The sequence below is a fragment of the Melanaphis sacchari genome, unplaced genomic scaffold (genome assembly GCF_002803265.2).
Source record: "Melanaphis sacchari strain LSU unplaced genomic scaffold, SCAv2.0 Contig261_pilon_pilon, whole genome shotgun sequence".
NCBI classification, from domain to species: Eukaryota; Metazoa; Arthropoda; class Insecta; order Hemiptera; family Aphididae; genus Melanaphis; species Melanaphis sacchari.
In genome coordinates, this window is record NW_020271135.1 from 1,067,034 (window position 1) to 1,091,279 (window position 24,246).

The following is a 24,246-nucleotide window of genomic DNA, read 5'->3' on the forward strand; positions in this document are numbered from 1 at the left end:
CATGCCACTCCATTGTGTGCTTGGTGTGGCTGGTAAATGAAGAGGATATCATTTCCATAGTCCAAAATCCGTTGCGATCAATCATTCTTATAATTAATTCGGAGTCAGCAACCGCCGCCGAGCTGTCCCAGAATCGTCTCGTTATTGTGTAAAATCCGCGAACACGATTACTGCACGCGCACTGACATCCGGCGATTTGGAATTACAATATTATTATTATGTTCATACGTATGTATATTTTACTATAATAATATAGTAACCAAATGCCGGTTTACCGGACCTAATCTCGGTTAATGCGACAGTATCAGTTAGTATAACTGAAATTTATGATAATAATGTATTTTGACAAACTGGTGGTTTAATAAATATTATGCATAATATTATGATTAAATTCATAATAATGATATATCTTAGTTTGATAGAGGATTAGCAAAGTCAAATATTAATACATCGGTATGCTCAAAGAAATATAATATATTGGTTTTAAAAATTGTGAAAATTTGTTTTGTTTTAGAATAGGTAAAGAATGAATTTAATAAATAACTTAAATTACTATTTTAGTATTATTATACATCATAATTGAATAACTTTGAAAACATTTCGCCGAATGTTCAAAAAGAAAATTTAAAAGTCTTTAGATAATCAAACTATACATTAAATGTACCTTTCAGCCTTTTAGAAATCATAGTTAAAAACTATGTACAGGAATTTCAGTTTATAATACAAACCACCGCTTATAAGTAACGAATACGAATACGAATTTTATATTAAAAACAGCAAAATAATTGTCAATTTATAATAAAAATACTTCACTGAACAATAAACAATAAGAATATTATAAATAATACGAGTATTTGTACATTTAATTTGAATATGGTTATTTTTATAATTGGGCTAATAATTTTATTTCTATACTATTATCTTGCAGTATCTATTAGAAAAAATGTACCATAATCGTTAAAATTATTTTCTGGTTCTCCGAAGATATTGGCGTCACTTTAGATTCTATGCCTTGTTATGTTTAAAGTTTCGCTTTGAAAAGCAATGACGTTAGTTCAAAAGATTAATATATTACTTAAATGAAAATTAGTTAAATACAAAACCTTTATAGTGTTATTTAAAATTGGATACAAGAAACTTAGATTTTAGAAGTATTAAAAGTTTTAATTGTACGGTTTTATAAGATTGTGACGTAGACGACATCAGTTAGGAGGCATGCTTTTTAATATGAGACGTGAGCATAAAAAATTATCTTTAAGCGTCATATTTTTTTATTTATGTTGTAAGTGGCTGAATAACCGCTCACATCATTCTACATTTATCACAAAATGATTTTTTTTTTTATTATCCGTAAAATAAAATTCTCTATTTGATTCTCGTAACACGGCGCATTGTGTAGGCAATTCGGGTACTCTTACGTGTCTGAATGTTACAACAACTATAACGTTTTACCTATTGGCTATTATCATAGTAATATTATGCTGCTAAATCTAACATCACAATTATTTTGTCCTAGAATGGGTAACTGTGCCAAGACTGGCTGATAGCTCCTATAAAAATTTTAGTAGTAGACTCCGCAAAACTGTTTTTGACCAAACTGTACCGCTTTTATATTATGATTCTATGCGAAAATTATCATACAATATAGCGTTATATTATCCTCGTCGTATTGTGTGGTACATCGCATACTACCACTGTGTCGATGAATTATTATTATTTGTTTTCAAGAGTTTTCGGTCTCAATGGAAAAGTATGTCACTATTTTATAATTAAATAACAATTCATTATATTGTTATAATAACGATAGATTCCATAGTGCCTTCACGCAGACAAGTCCACGTGCTAAACGTTCTATCTTCATTATAATTCTTCAAAATCAGTGTTTTTGAATAAGTAACGTCAGCCGATATATACGAAAAAATATAACATTAAACTGCGGCTGTATTACAACAGTTTCGCTCGACTAGATGACGTAGATATTCTTAAATTACTGATAAGAATATTATTTTAATGTTATATGACTATCGCATTAAATAGTTTATTTATATAAACATCGTAAACTATGCATTTTGTATTACTTTATAGTTATATGAAAATCGAGAGCAAAACTATAATATGGTACAAACTCTCAAGCCATTTTAAACTTATAATCAGGAACAAAATAGTTTTTTTTTGTGATGTTGTTGTTATTAATATTCATAAACCCAAATGTATTTTTGTATTTATTTGTTTTATTTTCCTTTAAACATTTTTCGATGTATTACGTCAAAAGTAAGTCGATTAAAAATTGAAAAGTACACGATTTATATTATTATTTTTACACATTAATATAATGTTAAGATCTATATCTCATTTTTTTTTTTCATTTTGATATAAATGAAGTTCATATCAAACGTTCAGGAAATTCGTTTAAAAGTATTTTCACCTGTATTGTGTGATCGATATATTATTAAGTATTTATCATAGTTTAACTTTTACAATGCATATTCAATAAAAATGTTTACTGTAAAACATTTTTTTTTTTGCCGAGAATATATTAAAAATGAAATTACTTAGGTACTGTATGATAATTATCCTGTTCTTATATCTCTTAAACTTTCTAGAAAGTTCAAGCTAATTTCATGGATTTTTTCAAAAAAGCTGCTATCAGATTAAATACATTTTCCTTTTCTCTTTTTTTCTTTTTCTATTAAAAATTCCTTTTTTATTCACGGAATACGTCTTTTCAGTAGGTACCATTATTCATTACCAACTATGACACTAATTAGCTTCTAGACACTACAACCTACAACAAAGATGTTGTGGATAGTCAATGAAGAAATCTAATTGCTAATTTTAATATTATTATTACCGTAATAAAATGTGCTTTTTTAAATTTTTTTATCCTTAGATGTTATTTTTGTTAATTATAATATTATTACAATTATTTATCACTTCGTTATTTTTTAGTACTTAAAAAATAATAAATAAATACATAAATTAATAAATTAGTAACGGAACTAAACAAAACAATAATCGTTTTTTTTATTTTCATACAGAGGTTTTTTCGGTTTTTATAAATATATTTTTCTTTTGATTTAATTAATTTTGAGATATATACTTCATTATAGTGATTTTAATACCTTTTTAGATACGTAATAATGTGTAAAAATTGAGTTTTATCAACACAATAGGTATAACATGACATTTAAGTAAACATAATATACTAATCTTAGCCCACTTAGGTTATCTTATTTTTCTTAAACAAAACAGGCTTCAACTTAAATTGTTAGTTAAATTATATATAATCTGAAATTATTGCGATTGGTAGATTTAACTATCGATAGAAAAATAAATATTAATAATATTATTAAAATCAAAAACGAACACTAAAAAAAACAAATATTAAAAAAAGCACATATTTATGAAACAATGGTTTTGAATTACGAATATTTCATACTGATGATCGGGAGTTTATGACACACAGTAATTTAATTTAAGATACGGCTTTATATTATAACTTCATATAGTTTTAAATCATATTACTATAATTAACTATCTAATATAAATCGTGTTAATTATAAATGCGTGAAAAATACAATGTTATTCAATTTTTAATGTCACGAACACATGTATATTTATCAAACTTTGTAAATAGTCTATTAAATTTAATTAAAAAAAAAAACAAACAATTATGATATAAAAAGTTTTAGTCTTGCGTAGATATAGCATAACAATATTGTACAACAATTTTTTCTTTTGGAAATATCTTAAATAATATAATTCATATTATGCTTTTTTAAACATTTGTACATATACACGCGTAGTCAAGTTACGCTTTCGTGTCGGCGGTTTTTGTGAATTTATCACATGACATTGTCGTTATTAACAATGCGGTGTCTTGTATTACTATTACAAGTGTCTGTACACTAAACATTTGTGACCGCATCGTGTAAAGTCTCTGATGCATTGAAATATACGCGGATAATAAACTTCTCGTGATGGTATATTTGTATATTGTATCGTTTTTCAAAAATATAACTGTTACAACTCAAATTTTGTCATTTTTGAGTCAATACGTGTGTTCTAAATTAATATTATTGTCGGAAGTATAATATAATCATCTCTTTAAAAGATTTAAGAAATGATTAGTCGAAAAAAGAAGATTTGTCTTTGAATTTTTCATGTAATATTCAAAGTTATTTGACCAATGAACATGGAGCTAGCGTCAAACGTATAGCATACTTATTTCAAATATATTAAACAAAACCTACATTTATCATTTGTCAAATGATATTTGTTAGTTTAACCCAAGTAGTGCCAATTCTACCGCAGCATCACATTGAAGCTCGACGTTCCAGAAAACAGTTTTAAAGCACTATTTTGAACCTATTATAGTTTGTTAAATACTATTTTCTAGTTAAACTTTTGAGGTTATAAATTAAACAATATAATTCTTAAAAAAACTTAGTCGTTTAAAACGGTTCTAAAGCACTACTTGGTTCTTGTTAGACATAATTAGAAAGTTATCAGGACTTCTACTGACGCAATTTACCAGGTTAAATTCATGTGGTACCAGCCATAATTTTACCACACCACCAATAGTCTAATGCAGCATATTATTGTGCGGAAAACTTTTGAATTTACTTAAGTGATTATTATAAATAAACGTAAACCAACAATTTAAGTCGAATTATTTTTATGAATGAAAACGTAGAATGAAACAAATAACGCATAATTTAAATGTATTAAAATCATAAATCTACGATAAGCAACTATACAAAACATAATATCTTACGCACTTAAAATATATCAATTCGATATAAAATTACATTAATTATCTATTAGAGTCGTGAATGTTTTGCTTTTAAATTCACGTCACGCGCAAGATTGGTCAAAAGCACTAGTGAATTAAGCAATCGACTTTTTTTTCCGAGAACATCCGCCAAAAGTATAATGTTTTCCGTTTAATTCAATTTTATTTTTCAATAGCGTATTATTCGTATTTACATTTAAAACGCTTTGGTTTTATTTTTAAATTTAATCTGAAACTCTCACACCAATGATTATATATCTTAATATGTGTTTACCAAGAGAGTTAGAAGGGATACTACATTACACTTTGGTGTTGTTTTTGACATAATTGTTTTTGTTATTATTGTCAATTAATTATTATAGATACAAATAATAACTTGTGTTGCGCGCTTATTATTACAGTTTGAATGGGGGTAAGGCATACCCATTTAACTCATTTGACTTGGAACGGTTAACCGTCGAAAACTCTCACTCTCGTGTGGTTTTAATCACAACCGTTATTTTAACAAGTTTCGTTACGACTAAACATATTATATATTTAGTTTTTCAAACATCGAAACTTCAAACGTGAGCCGTACGCGTTGTAACCATTAATTTATATTTATACGTTTGAAGAACGCACGTTACAATCAACGTGTAAATAAAAAAAAAATGTTTTTAATAATATTATGTTATACATCGTTAAATAATTTATCAGTTTGTATACCTGTATCCAAAGATCTCAAGGGCAGTTCAAAGTACATTGAAAGCAGCATACGAGATTTTATTATATTTTTTCGAGCGTTAAAAATCTCAAAATTATATACATTTTTATTTGTCTTAATAATATTTCATCTATTCTAGTGAGTAGTAATATATTTGAGTAGGATCAGTGACTGATTGAATCTGATTACTTGGGAAGTTGGACCTTGATTTGAATAAAAGTAATATTATTAATAGTTAACTACGGATTTCTAAGAATAACAGCGAAAATATCACAAAAATAATTTAAAATGATTGAAAACACGATTGTTTGATATTGTAAAATTGATTTAACATAATCAATAATATATAATAAATAATGAATATTCATGAAATTCATGAAATCATTTTTAGTTATATTTTTGTTATTATCGTTTTATTTTACCATACGAATTAATGGTTTATATACGGTGGAAAACATAACAAATATTAAAAGCACATAATTATATTTGGTCTTTCTAAAAATTATGTCCAAATACTAAATTGCTTAAATTATAGAAGCACAATAATATATGCATTGTATAATGCCGAAGTTTAAAACTTGGTAAACATTGCTTTTGTAATACTGATCTCAAAAGCCTAGCAAAATGTAATTATCGCAATGGTGGTGGGCTCAACGTCAAATTAAAATTCGTGAGTACAGAGCTCGAGACGCAATGATTATCATTTTTGTATTGCTCGAATAAGACGAGATATATAACCGTAGTTATATATATATATTAAGACCGACGAGACCGCGACGGCGCATAATTATTATAATTGCTTTTCATTTGCTATTGATTCGACTTGTAAAACGTGCAATAATTACGGATTCCATTCGTTGTTGTTTCTTTTTTTTTCTGTTCCTTTTAATCATTAAAAGAAAAATGTTTATTAAACGGGATTTGTTTGACACGGCCGCCCGTATTGTTTTTAATTAAATTAAATTAATCAAAAGTTAAAAGAAAGTAATGCGATTATGGGGAAAATATCCGTTAAACTTTTATAATATCGTCAATGGCATTTGATTAAAAACACGCGACTCTGCAGTGACTATGCACAATTAAATGGTGCTGTTATCACGAGAAAAGAAAAACGACCCCCTCAATTGAGAGCATAATAATAAAATGTAATATATTATTATAGCACGTGAAACGGACGAGAGGTAGTGAGTTGTTAAAGAGCTGAACACTTGGGAAAACGTTATCATACGATCATTAGGTTTTTAACTTTCATTTAATTAATACTGTACGATCGTATAATAATATACTGCGTAAGTAATGTGTGACGAAAATAATAATTACGTTTATAGTGATAGAAATAATATCATTTGTTTGCACAAACTCGAATATTATAATAGTATATGTATTGATATATCTATAGCCTTATGATATTCACAAATATTTTTCGAAAGTGTTCAGTCCTGAATCGTTAATAAACCGTATGATGTATGTATCTAATATTTACAATTATGTTGTATAAATATTAATCAATACAATACGAAAATTTACCATAGAAATAATTTTTTATTGACCATAGATTGAAAAAGGCATCATACAATGGCAATATTATATAATTTTATAAGTGTAAATTCAATTTGCACGATAAATCAAGTATAAATATTTAAACAGTAAATATTTTATGGCATAAAATATAATAATATGCTATTACTATTAGATTTGGATCACGTTAATAAACAGTGATTCTTGATGTATATGACTTGGAACACGAGAAAATAATTTACGTCGCAATAAATTAGAAACTCCATATTTAAGAATTTTTAGACAAACAACTATTATTTCAATACGAATATTATGCCATTTAATCAACCAATCGAAACATATCTTTAGATCTATGCAAATAGTATGCGTGATGTACATGGAGAGCATTTAACGATTTATATGACAAATTGTCAAATCTGCTACTTATTTGAGTGCAAATTCTATAAATCACATTAATTTAAACTCAGACCACGAATGTCGATTTATCGTCACCCGTCGAAAACCAACCGACCGTGTCGGACGAAGTGATCGTTTTACCGCAACAATATTATAACAATCGTTTGTTTCGCCGCGAATCTAAAATCATGGCGTTATTTTGATGGCTAATGCCACCTTGTGATTGGTGAAATTTTCTCTACTAATAATACGATTGTAGTATGTTGTGTTCATCACGTATATTATTGAAACGTGTCTGAATAATAAAGACAATTTCTTAAAAATTATGATTTATTTATTTACAGGTTATACATTATTGATCGATCGAGGTGGTCATGCATGCTCAAACTAGTTGTGGTTTTGTTTTACAAGGTGATTTTATATAAATCCGGCAAAGACTTAAGAAATACAATGATAGAAACGGTCTGTTTTACACTTAAAAAACCTTTTTTTATTTGCTGAAACTCACTGATCGGATTGATTAAGTTTTTAAAAATAAGTTTGGATTTATCATCTTCTTTCTCATAAGTCCTCCTCACAACCTTTAAACAGATATGGACATACGCTTGTAAAAAATTATGTTTCAAAACGTTATACTGTTTATAATACATATTCAATATTAAATTACACTTTTTTGGATAAATAAATAGATCTTGAGATCTAAAATATAAATAAATAGCATTATTGGAACGATTGGTGATATGATGGAATAAAAATCGATCAATTTAGCCTTTATGGTATTTTGACTTTACAGCTGTAGTAGAACACTCAACAAACGATGCATTTTAAATCCCCTTCCAAAGTTTTTAGATGTGTAATCTGACTTACGATAAAATGACCTGTAACCCCTCTCGGTGTATTTTAACATTTTATATAATACAATAACTGGATTTACAGGATTCCATTTAGCGTGCGGCTCACTCTTTTTTTATCTAAAATATTTTGAGTGACAAGTAGGCTTGAAAAGCGCAGTTTTTGAAATAAGGTAGGCTGCATGCATATAATGATATGATTAGATCAAAGCTGGGTGGAAGACTGGCTCTGTAGGTGACTTTTACGTGGAAACGAGCTCACCGATGATGTGCGCGCGCGCATAAGTGCGTATGCGCGGTAAACCCGTAATAATTTAGTCTTGACCTACATATAATGTTATTACATACCTATACATGATCTCAGTGGCTGACAACGTTGGGGTAGAGTGTACGGGGTAGTTGAACTTAATCTCGACCGCCATTGGTCACTAAGCGCTGATTATACTCTTAAAGGTGAAAAAATAAATTCATTTTTAGTCTCTGTTTCGAAAAATTTACTCGTAAGACACGTCGTTTGATACCTTTGCTTCGAAACTTAATCATATGCAATGTCGTGTTATGTATATAATTCGTGTATGCGTTTGAATATATTGATGTAGTCTCAGGGATTGAGAGCAGTATATGAGCGTATTTTCATATTAAATGGCTAAATTATAATCGGGTGAAAATGCTTTCACGTCAAATCGTAATTAAATTCTCCGCCACATAGATAAGAAACGCGCGCAAAATATCACCAGCACACACACACACACACACACACACACATATATATAATATACTTAAGTGTGTGTGTGTTTGTGTGCGTACACGTGTATGCTAACTGTACTGAAATAATTATATTTTGATACCATTGCGCTAACGAAACACAAATATAATACATATCATACACGCACGCGCTGTAGTTATAATGATAATTAATAATATTGCAGTGTTATGCCAAGTCATACGACATCGTTATAATAAATAGGTATGTTTATAAACTATACAATATATGTCTATTTTCATATTAACAACATCAAATATTTCAACAAATAGATTACCTTAAATTAGGTTTCAGTCGGTTCTTATAGTTGTAAGTAGACCAAATAACACAATATGGGAACATTTTTAATTTTGACAACTTCAATTCGTGTACCTATTATTAGTAAATTATACATAAAAATAAATATCTTATTACCAATAATATTCGTAAGATAAGAATTATAATATGTATATATACTACAAAGCTGAACAATAATGAAAACATTGATAAATAAATGATAGTAAAATAATTAATAATGCTTTTAAATTTATTTTTATCAACTAATATAATAATATAAAATGTATAAATGTAGTTTCACGTTTCTAATGTCACCTTTTTTCATCTAATATAAAAGTGTGTGAATTGAATTATAAATAATTACGGTTGTATTAAAAAAATAAAATGTAGATATGATTTAATAAAGAAACACGGTCGTATATAGTTTTATGAAAAGAGCATTTTATTTTATGAAATATATTATAATTAAAAAACACGCGTAACCCGCCTAAACAGAATAATATGTATGTAATCAATCCAAATAGACGTTTAAATACATTTAATATACTCTATACAAATGATAAACTTGTACCTATGATAAACAATGCTGTTTTATTAATCTACTAAATTATCATATTATATACGTATAATAATGTGTTCAATGGTATATAATAATAGCTCGTTTGAATCTCAATTGATGGTATACACTTATCCTTTGTAGAGGTTTTAAATTATGATGCTTATAAAAGCACTTGGCCAATAAGCAATATCAGAAAATCATGAATACTTAAGAAAGAACAAAATGGATGTCAAACAACTAAAACAATAATCAAAGTTAATAGATATTATAATATTATTCTTTTATTTTAAAGAAAAATATAAATAAGAATATAAAAATGTTAGTAATAATTTATTGTTTTGAATGATTAAAGAAAACGATGGCCAATATTTAATTTAGAAAAAACATTTATCTTGTGGCTGACTCCGATGTAAATTATACGTTTTTTTTCTTGTAAAATCAATAAATATATATATAGTTATTATTATTAGTCGAATAGTACAATATATTATAGTATGCGTGTGAATATAAATAAAAAAAGTAATTTTTAAACGAAATAATATATTATTATGTATTGTAAAATAGGTAGGTAAATGTTATTTATACTTATCACGAATCTTTACTATCGACACTCATAAGAACGAGCGTAGATAAATATAAGAAAGTTTTCCATTTGTTTTATGTCAAAATGTATTGTAAAGGCATCGATGAAGGTTACAGTGTTCAAATAAAATAAAAGAAAAGAAAAGAAAATATCGAAAAATGTTTAAAAAAAAAAAAAAAAAACTATCGATACGTGAACAGGATAAGATATAAAATAAATATAAATTTTCAGCTTAAGAGTTTAAAACATTTTACTCGTATTTGTATAAGTAGTGCAGAAAAATTTGCAAAAAAAAATATGATAATTTCGTAGTAAAAATTTCAACAAGTTCACTTGTTGTTGTATTTTAGGGAGACCATTTTTATAAAAATAAAAAACGGACAAACATTTTTTTTATTTATACAATAATTTTTATTTATTTCATTTACACTTAAATAAAAATGAACTAAAAAAAATAAAATAATAATTAATAAATTATAATAGGGCTGGGATTTAAGTACCCTAAACATTTCAGAAAATACCCTATAAAAAATTCAAAAATGATTTAAAAAACTTAAAAAAAATGCACTATTAAAATTAATTTAAATTTATTCATTATAGGCACCTAGATTAAAAATTAGAAAACCAATTGAAAAAGAAACTAGAGTTGTGATTTTTTTTTTTTATAGTATATTGTTACTTGTTTAGTTAAATTTTCTTCTGTTTTTTTTTTTTTTTTTTCTAAATCATTAGCAAGAAACAGCTAGCTATGATAAAATATTTACTATCGAAAATAACTTATTCTATATAATTTATTATTCGTACCGTCAGCAGTTTTTCGAAAGTCTCTCGTTAATTGCAATAATTGTCGTTCATTTTATGAACAAATTGTGTAAAATGCTCTAAAAACTAAAAAAAATTGTCAAAAAATGCTTTAAAAATGCATAATGCATTAAAGATTGATTTAGTCAAAAATGCAAAAATATGTTAAAAAATGTACTTTAAAAAATAATCAGTATCACCCAAAACACATTTTATATTTACGAACCAACGTTTTGAAACACCAGAAAAAAAGATGCTTTTTCATCAAAAACTCAGCCTTAATAATAATTATAATACGTTGTTTTTATTTTTTTACAAACATTATTTAATAATATGGAAATAACGGGATAAATCGATAGCATTTTTTAAAACTGGGATAAAAACCTCCCGTTTGTAATTTATTGGGACAACGGGACATGATGATCAAAAAAGGTGAAATTCCGTTTTAAACCGGACAAATAGTTACCCTAGTGTATTTTAATACTCATAAATACGTTTTAAAATGCATCATCCTACAAAAATATAGTATACGCATATACGTAAATATATACCACTAAGATCACGATAATATTGCAAATACATTGTAATTTTTTTAAAGTCTTAAAGATTAAATATACATTTTATCTCTAAGTATTAATTTATCTAGAAAGACATTTTTTACATAATTATTTGAAATCATTATAAAAAAACATTTTCAAAAACAAAATTATATTGTTAATTTTTTTTTTTTTTATAATTTTGATTCATGAAGTTTTTACCTTTTAAAATAAAAAAAAAAAAAAAGTTTAATTTAATATTCTGATGCAGAATATTTTTATTGAGAAATTAAATATGAGAAAATTGAATTTTAAACGACTTTGGAGGAATTAGTCATAAGTATTTAAAATACTGATGAACGATGAAATGAACGAACATTGGATTCTTTGTATCGTTTTACTCCACTTATTAAAACTTAAAATACTCATAAAATTATATTTGTAGTTAGTTTTTTATGTAATAACATTTTCTGGAAAATAGTAATCTTTTTAGGAACATAAAATTAAAAAATATATTATAACGTTTGAAAAGCTAAAAGAAATTCTAAAACTTTTATTTAATTAAATAAATTAGGTAATGTTTATATTTTAAAAATCGCATTATTTGATTGTTTAAAACCACAGCTGCGATTCTAAAGATCTTGTTGAAAAAATATGCCTCCACTTATCCGATTTTACAAAGTTCAGACAGTAGTTTAATCTATTGTATATTCTACGACCTACGATATACGTATTATATATATATATAAACACAAAATTACAATACGGCTTATAAAACAAGGTACAATTTTCCGATATAAGTATTTCACATTGCAAGATAACATGCCGTCATTTATGATGGTAATAGTACTTTAATAAATATGAATACAGTTTTAAAATAATGCATGAATTACATTGATTAATAGTTAGTTAAACAAATATCATACTCAGATTTGTGATGGATTCATTCTTATTTTATACGTATAGAGTTGTTGTCTAAATGTATTTATTATTTATAAACACAAGACATGACAATAAAATAGTAAATGTTGATTAAATACTATAATTTAATATTGGTAAAATAATAATATCAATCCTAATTTATCCAACTAATTCATATAATAATATTTTTTTTTAAATAGGCACTTGTCGAATGTCTAAGATTATATAATTAACCAACACAACTTCGACTAAAAGACTATTCTAAAAACAGTTGTAACGTTGCAAATTACAAATTTACATAATAGAAAAAACTTGGATTGTATCACTAGTTCGGCCAGCCAACTGTTTAATCTAAATAAATTACTTTTTTTAAGTCAGAATATTTAATTTTAATTTTTTAAATGACTTATTTTAGTTGCTGTCGTCAATAACCTACGTGCTTACAATCATAATGCGATATTATACTTTTCTAATATTACGTCGGTTAATAAAATGGTATTAAAAATTTACTTAAATGCTGTATTATATATGAGCACTGTTTTATATTATGACATCATGTCGACTAGGTTTGCTTTTTTTTCATGTATACTCTTGTCACGGATGTATATGTATTTTAATAATACATAGCAATATGATAATGTACTGCTAATATCAAACGTTTGCGTTCTAAAAAAGCTATATCTCTTTTTTCGTGTCAATCGTACTGCAAAATAATATTACATAATGTCTATTTTATGATAAGACGCACTTGACATGCACTGTGTACATTATAGTGTTACATTAAGAATACCAAACAAAACCAATGTCTCATAAAAATAACAATAATTACTATTTTAATACATATTTATAATAATTTATTTTAAATTAGTGGTCCGGCGCTTTGGGTAGGCAAATTAAGTACATCTGTACCGTATGATCAGCAAAAGTGCATGCCGATATTATAGTATTAAGTGAACATGTATAACCAAGGTAAAATTTATTAATTCAAGTTAACATGCTATTAATAAAAAGCTTCAATTTTTTCAAAAAGAAAAATTAACCTCCCAAGTAATAGGTATTTAAATTGCATATGATTGATATGGAGTGAGAGTAATAAGTTAACCCATAAAATGTTTGCCCACTTGTCTAAAATGTTAACACATATTTATTAACTACCGTACTAATTTAAAATTCCATTTTTATTAATTGAAATTGTATGAATAATACTATCCCAGAATATAAAATAACTAATATATAATGACTTACAAAAAAAATATAATGATTTAAAATAGAAAAATAAAATACTATTTTTGAAAATTGTGTGTTTTAATTCTTAATTGATGTAAACCAAAAATATTTTTTTAAACATTAAAAATTTTCAAAAAGTGCTTTTAAAATATTTGCAATTTAATGTAGTGTATTAAAATAACTACAAACTTAAATATAATTTAAATCTAAAAATGACCATAAATAAATCTTCAAATTTACTAAATTTACTAGTTTATAAAATAAAATATTTAAATAGAACAAAAAAGGCTTCAAATCCAGTCTTACATTCTATGTACGAATTAAACATATTCGATGCACTATTATTTCGTGAAAATATTTTGTGTAGGTCATTCCATCTACTGCCATAACTGTCGTAATTGTTTTATTTTGTTTTTATTATTATTACTATCATAAATGCCTTGAAGTTGCGAGGTAATTATCAATACACTCTTCTGGATTGTTTAAAACGTAACTATTAACATCATCGACGTAGATATAATATCTACGTGTACTAAAACGCTTGTGGTTTAATTAAAATCGTCCACTGTAATCAAAGATTAAACCAGTCACTCTCGTTTATGACAAATTTAGTGTTGCAATGGACAGAATTTTTATACTAAGTTTGAGTGAGTATGTTAAATTATAATAATCTATAATATGTATGCTGCTATTTTGTATTGGTTTATCAAAAAATTAACTATACAGTGTATCGAAAATGTATTTTTATTTTGTATATTTTTAAAAAATTATTAACATTTCATCGATTTTTTTTTTAAATGAAAAATGTACAAATAAAATTTAAAATATAAATATTTTTACACTTAAAAATAAAAATGTAAAATGTATTCCTGTGCAAAAAATATTTTTTTATCTTTTTTTTTGTACAATATATTATTTTTATATTTATATGTTGAATATTTTTTTAATTTAAAGATATCTTGTAGTTATCTTTTGTTTTTTTGTAAATATAATAATATCACTTTTTATTAAAACTCCGTTGAATATATTTTACTATTTTAGAATTTCTATATTTCTATTATTTTACTATAGTTAGGACATATTTATGTATACACTGTTTTGGGCAAATTTAAACTTCCCTAATATATTATTAATTTTTTTAAAGATATTTTGCTACCAAATTACACTTACTCATATGTTAACTTTCTTAAAAACATACAGTAAGTATTAAATGTATGTTAATTCTACTAAAATTTTAAAAGAGGTAATTTAAATTGCATTTATATTGTATATTTTGTAAGGTTCATACAATTGTTACCAATAAATAATAATAACCATATAGTAGCACAAAAAAAAAAAAAAAAAACACAGCATTTCATTACATAAAAACAGTTTCCCATCATTACAATTATGAATATAATTTTAATCAAAGTAAAAATGATAGTGAATATGAATTTTTTTTGAATAAAAAATATGAATAATGAAATATAAATACAGACATTTTTTAAAGATAAGTAGTACCGCTTCTTTCCCAAGTGGTGTCCTATGGATAATACTAAATTTTTTTAAGGGAATTCATTGTTCAATTATTTTAGGGAGTTTATACATATGCTCATTAAAATTGTTTTCAAGGAAAAAAATTCTTACCCTAGTTAAAAATATTTATATGATGGTACTTTTAATAGTAGTGACATTCATGTTTTTGGTAAACTTTAATAGTACATAAATTGACATCCGAGCTCATATACGGTATGAAAGCGTTTATCGAGAAAATTATTTAAATGTCGTTATAATCACGTGTCCATTTTGGATTTAAAAAATATACCATGATTAAAAAGTGATAAATAATATTATATTATAATACTACAATAAGCAATTCCCCACAAATAGACCGCAAAATCTTTCCACCATCACCGCTACCGCCACCACCACTGTCAGCATGTCAGCATGTGCAGGTAGTTCACGAATTCGGTGACATAACAGTTGGACAATATTTCCTAATTAAATAATTTTACATTTTTTTTCGTTATAACGCTTATGAATTGTGATTATATAATATAATATCTGTCTCATATAAATGTAAATAAATTCGTTACAAAAATATAATAAAATATATTTTACGCTTCTCTCTATACTTGTGTGTTAAGTAAAATTTATAATGTTATTTTTATCTATATATAAAGCATACAAATTGCTAAATCTGATTATATAATAGTAAGATTCTAAAATCTATAAAAACTTGGAAAACGAAAAAAGTCTATGAAATTGTTGTAAATGCATTATGATTATTAGTAGACATCTTAATAAAATATGTATTATATTAATTTTTGAAATGTAATGGCTGTAGAAAGTAGGTAGTGTTCATAACATATCGATTATATTAATATATTTACATATTGATATTCATGGATTTTTTAATATGACGCTATTTTTTCAGTCCAACTGGACGTTGAAGATAAAAATAAAATAAGAGCCCGGAGCTTTTTTTTTTATCCCATCCATGGAAGAAAAGTAAACAGTTAGTCTTGTGCCCACAAGGTGACAAAGATACGGAGCTAAAATAAGAAAATTGGAATAGGAAAAACGAGGAAATGAATAGCATTCGACAGAGATGAAAATTTCCAGTAGAATATCAGCACGCATAGCTCGAGGCTCAACTGTGTCAGATATTGAACCCTTTTGAAATCCTTCAATTTATTTATATCCCCTTCAACAAACGTACACAACAAAATATTATATAATAAGATAAATTACTACTAATACTACTACTACTTCTACTACTAAACTTCTTACAATCTTCTATAAATATGCTACATTGGAGACTAGATTAACATTGGAACGAACAATGCTGTTTTTACACCCATGGAAAATTCTTAAGTTTTGATAAATTATAAATTTTCTAAGTTTTTCAACTTTGAATGAAAAATATATCGTACCCTCACCAACAATTAAACTAGTGTATATCGACATGGTTTGATCGTCATAATACAACCGTTTCAATTTTATCAAAACTCTAGAAGCTCTTAATATATAGTATCCAAATCTATGTCCCATGCATTTTTCAGTTAATTAACCAAGATCAGTTTCTTTTGCATATCACAACTATCGTAGGTATTTGTGATAAAAAATAACATAAACTATTTTTACGATAAATTTTGTGAGCAAATTTAAACCTATTTTAATTTTCTTTTTGAAAAATACATCATTTCTGAAAATTTTACATGATATTTCTTAAGTGTTTTACACATTAATAATTTAATTTTCACTACTAGCTGATATTACCTATTATGTCAATATTTTTTTATCAACCTATTCAAAATCATAAAGTAGATATAAATAATTTACTGAATAAACAAAACATAATTATTACAATAAATTTCATAAGTAAACTGTTTTCACCCAATATATATATTATAATTTCGATAATTCTATTATAATATTGATCACATAATATCGTGTCCGTCAATGTGGTTAGCATTAATCGAGTAGATGATGTGAGTGATACATAATGCAATTATAATTTACGATAAACAAAGTTACGGTAATAAAAAGTAATCGCATTACTTAATAGTAATATAATATTATAATAATATTATTATCATACCATTTATTTGTCATATTATCTCAAAATACTATAATATAAATTATTGCTGCGGTAGACAGGATTGTAATGCAGAAAAATATATACATAAATGCAGATGAGTTCTGTCTTTCTGGTTTTTAAATTTCTATTGTTTTTTCTCATGAAGTATTATTATTATTATGTTTTTTTTTTTAAATCAAAAACAGTTTTTAAAATGACAAAAATTAAATAAATATAAATAATCTTGTCATTTAAATTCAGTATGTAAATTAAAAATATACCTATACAAATGTGTATATATTTTTTCAGAGCTTTAAATGCCATCAGGTTTATTATTGTAAATTTTATACTTATAATTAAACTAATTAAAATCTATTATGTTTACATGTCTAATTGTGATATTTAATAATATATCATTATGCATACGTCTAACTAGTGTTGTACGCCATGTACGTGATAACAATAATAGGTAATACTTTTATGTAGGTATCTACTAATTTAAAAATATCATATTATGATCTTGAAGTATAACTGTGTAATTTTTGATGTTTAACTTGTTAATAATGAAATTATTTTGAAGGTAAATAGGAATAAAATTAGAGATATAAATAATATTTATTTATTGTATACATGTCTATTTTACCCAGACCTTTAAGCTTATATAAAATTAAGAAAACATGGTGGTCAACTCTGTAGAATATGCGCATATAGGAGCAATTTTTTTCGTTTTTAAGGAGTGGAATTGGGTTCAATAAAATATCTCAAGTATTGAAATCATATTGTTCTTAATTTATGTTGTTTATAAATCATTCATATGTTAAAATAACACTTTTCGTTAGCGTATTTGTAATATTTTGCATTTTTAGTGGGACATTATGAACTAGGTTAATATTTTTTTATAAACTTTAATAAAATAACAATTCATGATATTATATATTATTGCATTGCTTACTTTAAATAATTTTTCAGCATCTATAATCAAATACATTTTATGGAAAGCCCTATGAAATATATATATATATATATATATATATATATATATTTAAAAAAAGGTATAAATAATACAGCCATATAAGTACTAAAATTAATAAATATTATATACAAATATTATGTTTAAACTTGTGTTATATTATTATATTACCTGATCTAAGGGAAATGGGATATAAACAAATATTTAAAAAAAAAAATAGTTAAATAAAATGTAGATTAATTACCAAATTTTTTTTAATGATTTGTTTTTTAATACTGCTAATAAAGTAATTTATTTTATTATTAATATTACAGTAGGTTCATTTAAATTTTTTGAAAACATTGCATTTATAATATTATTAATATTTAATTATTATCATAGTAATAAATATAATATTATTGTATTCAACTTTTTAGTTAATATAATTTTTGGATTTATGAAATTTCAGCTTATAAAGTCACCTTAGTTGTAATTTTATTATTATGTTCAATTACTTTAATTTGTTTGGAGTTTGATCGTGAAATTTCATCTTAAGTCAAGTCCAATTAATATTTATGACGTTGTCTTGGAAATCTTAACGTGTTGTCAAGTTGATGTTTAAACAGCGAAAACATCCAATTTGTTATTTTCAGTGGAAAATTATTTTTTCTCATGGATGAGGTATGATAGTAAAATATTTTTAAAAACAACAGCTTTATTAAAAACTACATTTATACTTTACAGTTATGTTTGGTAATCTAAGTACTTATTTCCATAATCTTTTTAAATGATTTTTTTTTTGACATTTTTTTAATTTGATGACAAATTTAAGATCATTGCAGATACTCAAGATGACTTATTTTGCTGTTATTGATAATAGAATAAAATAATTGATTTAATGTCAAAAACATTTTAACAGGTTTTATACCCAAATTATATTTGCTGAAAAATTAAAAAAAAATCAATAACGCATGTAATCAGATTTCCATCTAATTCTCGAAATAATATTATCGTATAATATTGTAATTGTATTAAAATTCACACTGTTTTTGGTCTTTAAAATGACTTAAAAGCAATACATTTTTTATAACACATACTATATTTACGTACTTTTCAAATTCAAATTAATACATTAAAATGGTATGATTAAATTATGATCTTATAAAGAATTTTTAATTTGAATAAAAGAAATAAAAACCTAACAAATATATGTTTGTATAATTTAAATTTAATTTAGTTTTAAAATATATTGTTATGAATTATATAAATAATAAAAATATTTCTTGAGTTTTTAAGGTGATTATTACTTAGTTAAACAATATATCGGATTTTTGGTATTCACTTTATCATGATTTATACATTAAAGAGAATATTCTATCGTATCTCGTTTTTTTTTTTTAAATATTTAAAAAGTATTGTATGATGTTTTTTTAATTGCATAAACGGTCTTTTACATCTAAATATATTTTAACAGTAGGTATTGAAATAATTATACATTCTTATATAATTATCATTTCATTAATTTAATAAACGGTATGAACGTTAATAAAAAAAATTATTTTTACATATAACTGTTTATTTCTTTGTTATTGTTATATTTTACTAGTTAATTTTCATTATTATTATTATAAATTGCTATTGCCTATTACTGTTTTAAGGTAGCACTATTTATATTTTATTAAAATAACTATTGTACTTCTTATTCATGATAATGGTTATTTTAGATAAAAATATATCCCTTTCTTAATAAAATTAAACATTTTGCTTAATGATAGGTAACGTAAAATTAACCAAGTTATTAGTTTTATTAGATTAATTATTATGAAAAATAGTACCACAACATAAAGTGCCCAATATTATAAAATACAATTTTTTAATAAGACTTATATAATACGACCAAAGTTTAATGTGAAAAATATTTTATTTTAAATATTTGATTAAATAAAACATAAATAATTAAATTTATATAAAAAATATTTTTAAAGCATGTTTCCTATTTGGGTTTACATTTAACTCGTTTATCTATATCTGTATTTATATAAAAATATTTAATGTATTTTTCCAAGTCCATACCTTATATGCAAAATTAAATACATTTAAATAAGGATAACCATTCTTATAAAAATAGAGGAATAAACTAACAATGATGACATTTGATTTTTGTATTCAGCCATTATGATATCGGGTGGGTAATAGAAACGTTTTCCGGATAAAAAACATAACGAAAACGTCTACATGTTGTTGCACTTGTACCACAGTCAATCAAAAATTTGTTTAAAAGAGCAAAGACGTCTCTGGTGATGTAAGAAAATATTTTCCTTCCCGAAACGCTTCACAATGTCAATCTTTCAATATTTTAATACGCACGATATTCTTAAATCTGATGTATAAAGCGTGGAATAAAACTACTGTGAATGGACAAATCGATCGTTTTCGACGATAACATCAAATTAATGCGGGTTGATACCAGGGTTATCTACATTTTATTATCAAATATAGTCATTGAACAGTAAAAGAAATATTTTTTTTCTTAACTTTACTCTCTAGTTACAATGTATATTGTTACAACTTCGTTTCTTTTTTAAATTTATATGAAAAATAATCAGGTTTTTTTAAATTTATTCTATTTCAAATGATTTTATGATACAAATAAACTAATATTAATATTTCTTTGTTTATTAGTTGACACAAACGTATAACTGACTAAACCCAATATTATTACATATTATTTGTTATCCAAATAAAATTAAGTAGGTAATAGAATAAATTTTTAATGAAATATTTAATTTTTACATAAAATACCTAAATGCCACCTAATCACTATAATATGTGTAAGTATGACGATCAAAGGGGATAAAAAAAAAAAAATTAACTTTTAACTGATTAGAGTTATATATTATATGGACTTTACAGTTTTAGACACAAATAGGTATATTGTTTGTTAGAACTTTTAACTTTACGTCAATTTAATTTAACAATTCTAAATAATTGTTTTTATGAACCTATCAACCTTTGACAACTACAATGTCATTTATTATTACCATAATGTATCCTTATTCAATGTTATATAATACGTGTATAACGTATTATGATAATTATTTTTAATATTAGTAATGAAATGGTTTGTGTACTTACGTTGGGAGCTCGATCTTCGGATGATGTTTTCCAAGAACGTGTTTTGAGGGGCGACCAGACCTCGTCGGCCCCCTGGCATAATGGGTGCACCTTTGTTACCCAGGAGTAGGCTGTTAGCTATGTTTGCTCGAGTGTATCGTTTCGGCCATATTGGCAGACAAAATTAAACGCGCGCACGACGACGCGGACGATTAAGACAATGACGGTGACCACGGTATCGCTTTGTATTAGATTTTTACAATTTTCGCGTCGCGGTCTCGAGTGAAAACATATTATCACATCGATCGTATATTATAATATATAATATCTACAAAATTGTGTTTCGAAAACACGACGGCGTGAGCAGTTCGGAAAACAAGTTAGATTGGACGAGGGGTGAGAGGGCGCTATGACGAGTGATTGTTATCATACAAAAATATTATGTATGTATCGTACAGATGCCAGCTATGTCGTGATGTCGTTTGCGGTATGCTTTGTGGGCGTATGTCATGCGGGTATGTGTTTGAGTATATGGGTGGGTTTGGTAAGTGTGTGTATGTGTATGTGTGTGTACGGGTATGGGTATGTGTGTGTATGACTTGTGTAGTGTGTGTGTCTGGCAAGTGATCGTGTGTGTGTCCCCCGGGACCGCAGTTCAGTTATCGTCGTCAGCCGCAATCCAAGTGTTCGCGTTTGTGTTTCTTCATAATCGACGCCGGTCGTCAGTGCGGTCAGTGGCGGTGGTAGTGGCGACTGCTGCTGTGGTAGTAGTGGATCGCGCGTACATCGAAGAGCCCTCCACCCCCCCGTCGAGAGGTCGACTCGAACTATAATGGCGATGACTTCCTGTGCTTTTGAACAATGTGTTGCCCGAGCCGGTCGCGGTCGACAATCAAGCCGAAAACGGCTGTCGATAGCGACGGTGGAGACGACGATTGAGACGGTGATGATGGTTTCATCTGTGCCCGGCTACCTGGTCCGGTCGGATCGTCGTTAAACGACGGCAGTGGTGAACGATGTTGGCTGCTGTGGCAGTGAAGGAAGAATGGCAACCACAACGATGTTGATGACGGTTAGTGTCGTCAAGTTGCTCTCGAGAACCACAAATGTCGTTGACAATCGCAGCAAATACGGAGGACAGCATGGACTTGAAAGCGATCAGGAGCCTATTTGGGCAAGAGCACATTCACGAGTTCCTGGAAAAAAAACTTTCCGATTAGACTTCGATAATGATAAAAATTTTACAGATTGTATTTATAGATCGAAAATATATATTAAGTATATTTAGATATAGGACGAGATACGCTAAGTGAACCAAATAATTAGTATACATTTTTTGGAGATAAAAATGACATGTATTGAACTAAACCAGTATGTTTAATATAGTTATTTTTTTTTAAATTGTTTTCTGTATTTTATAGTTATTAGTTATTTGTTTAATATTTGTACACTATTTTATCATTTGATAAGTATCATATTATGTAGAGGTAGAAAAAATAGTCCAAACATATTATGTCATGTTTTGAAGCAAGTTCTTCGACTTTCTCATATATCTCACATTAAGTGTAACTATTTCAAGTTTGAACTAACAAAAAATATAAAATGCGTATTTTATAAAATTTGTTTATAAAGTAATAATGACTCAAAATTAACATAAAACAGTCACGTTATAATAAATGTATGAAAGCATTGTAAAACTATTTTTCATGTAGGTATTATGAAAATAGCATTGACAATTTTCAGATGACCTTTTTTTGTCGCAATATTATACATGCAATGCATATTTTTTTTACAATTTGGACGTCGATGAATAAAAGCTGTTTTTTACTATATATAATATATGGTTTACATGTATAGCCTTTATACGGTTTTCTGAATTCAAACAACACCCTTTTAATTTGTTTTTTTTAATTTCTGTGCGTTATACGCGGTTGCTCGTCAGTTGTAAAAATTCAAGGGGAGTTATACCCACCCCCTTTTAAATTACGACGTGCATGTTACGCCGTGCGAATACAATATACAAGGTTCATTTATTACTACATTGCACAAACTCGTATAGCATATAATATTATGTATTACACTGCATACAGTAGTGAAGCTAGAATTTTGAATTGAGAGAAGAGATAAGATAATTTGCAGTTAGCAAGCTATAAATAAAACTATTAATTATACTAGTTTTCTAAATATTCGGGGAAAAAAACAATACGATAAGTATTTAAATGATAAGTGTACTAAATTTATTAAATTTGTTAATTCCTAATCTTATATTTGCAACCATGTTTTATTTTATTTGGCATAGCTATCTATTTATTACAAGTATCAAATTAGTTTATGTAAGCTTGTATATTTTAAATACTGATCGATGTAGATATTGTATACTTACAGGTGAATTATCTAATTTAAAAATCGAGATAAGAAGAAAATGAAAAAAACATACTGTAAAAAAGTGCCAAAACCTAATAATTCATAATATTAATTTCCGATTTTACTTTAGTGCTGTTATTTATTTATTTTTTTTTTTTAAAGCGTCTAAGGTCAACAAGTTATTTATGAATTTAAAATTAATAAAAAAGAAAATATTTTTTAATTATTTAATAACTTAGTATTAATAATTATTATTAATATATAACAAGTATTTAGTAAAACGTTAAAAAAAACAAATAAAAATAATTTGAATATAGATACATAATAA

General features: G+C 26.0%; 1 protein-coding gene across 1 annotated transcript in view; it reads right to left on the reverse strand.

Annotated features, from left to right (window-relative positions):
• The window catches only part of LOC112595203 (potassium voltage-gated channel protein eag), a 203,580-nt gene that overhangs the window by 55,790 nt on the left and 123,544 nt on the right, over positions 1–24,246 (reverse strand). The window contains 1 exon segment of the mRNA XM_025340329.1: positions 21,576–22,750. Within this exon segment, the coding sequence (XP_025196114.1) occupies positions 21,576–21,654 (79 nt within the window). The 5' untranslated portion in view covers positions 21,655–22,750.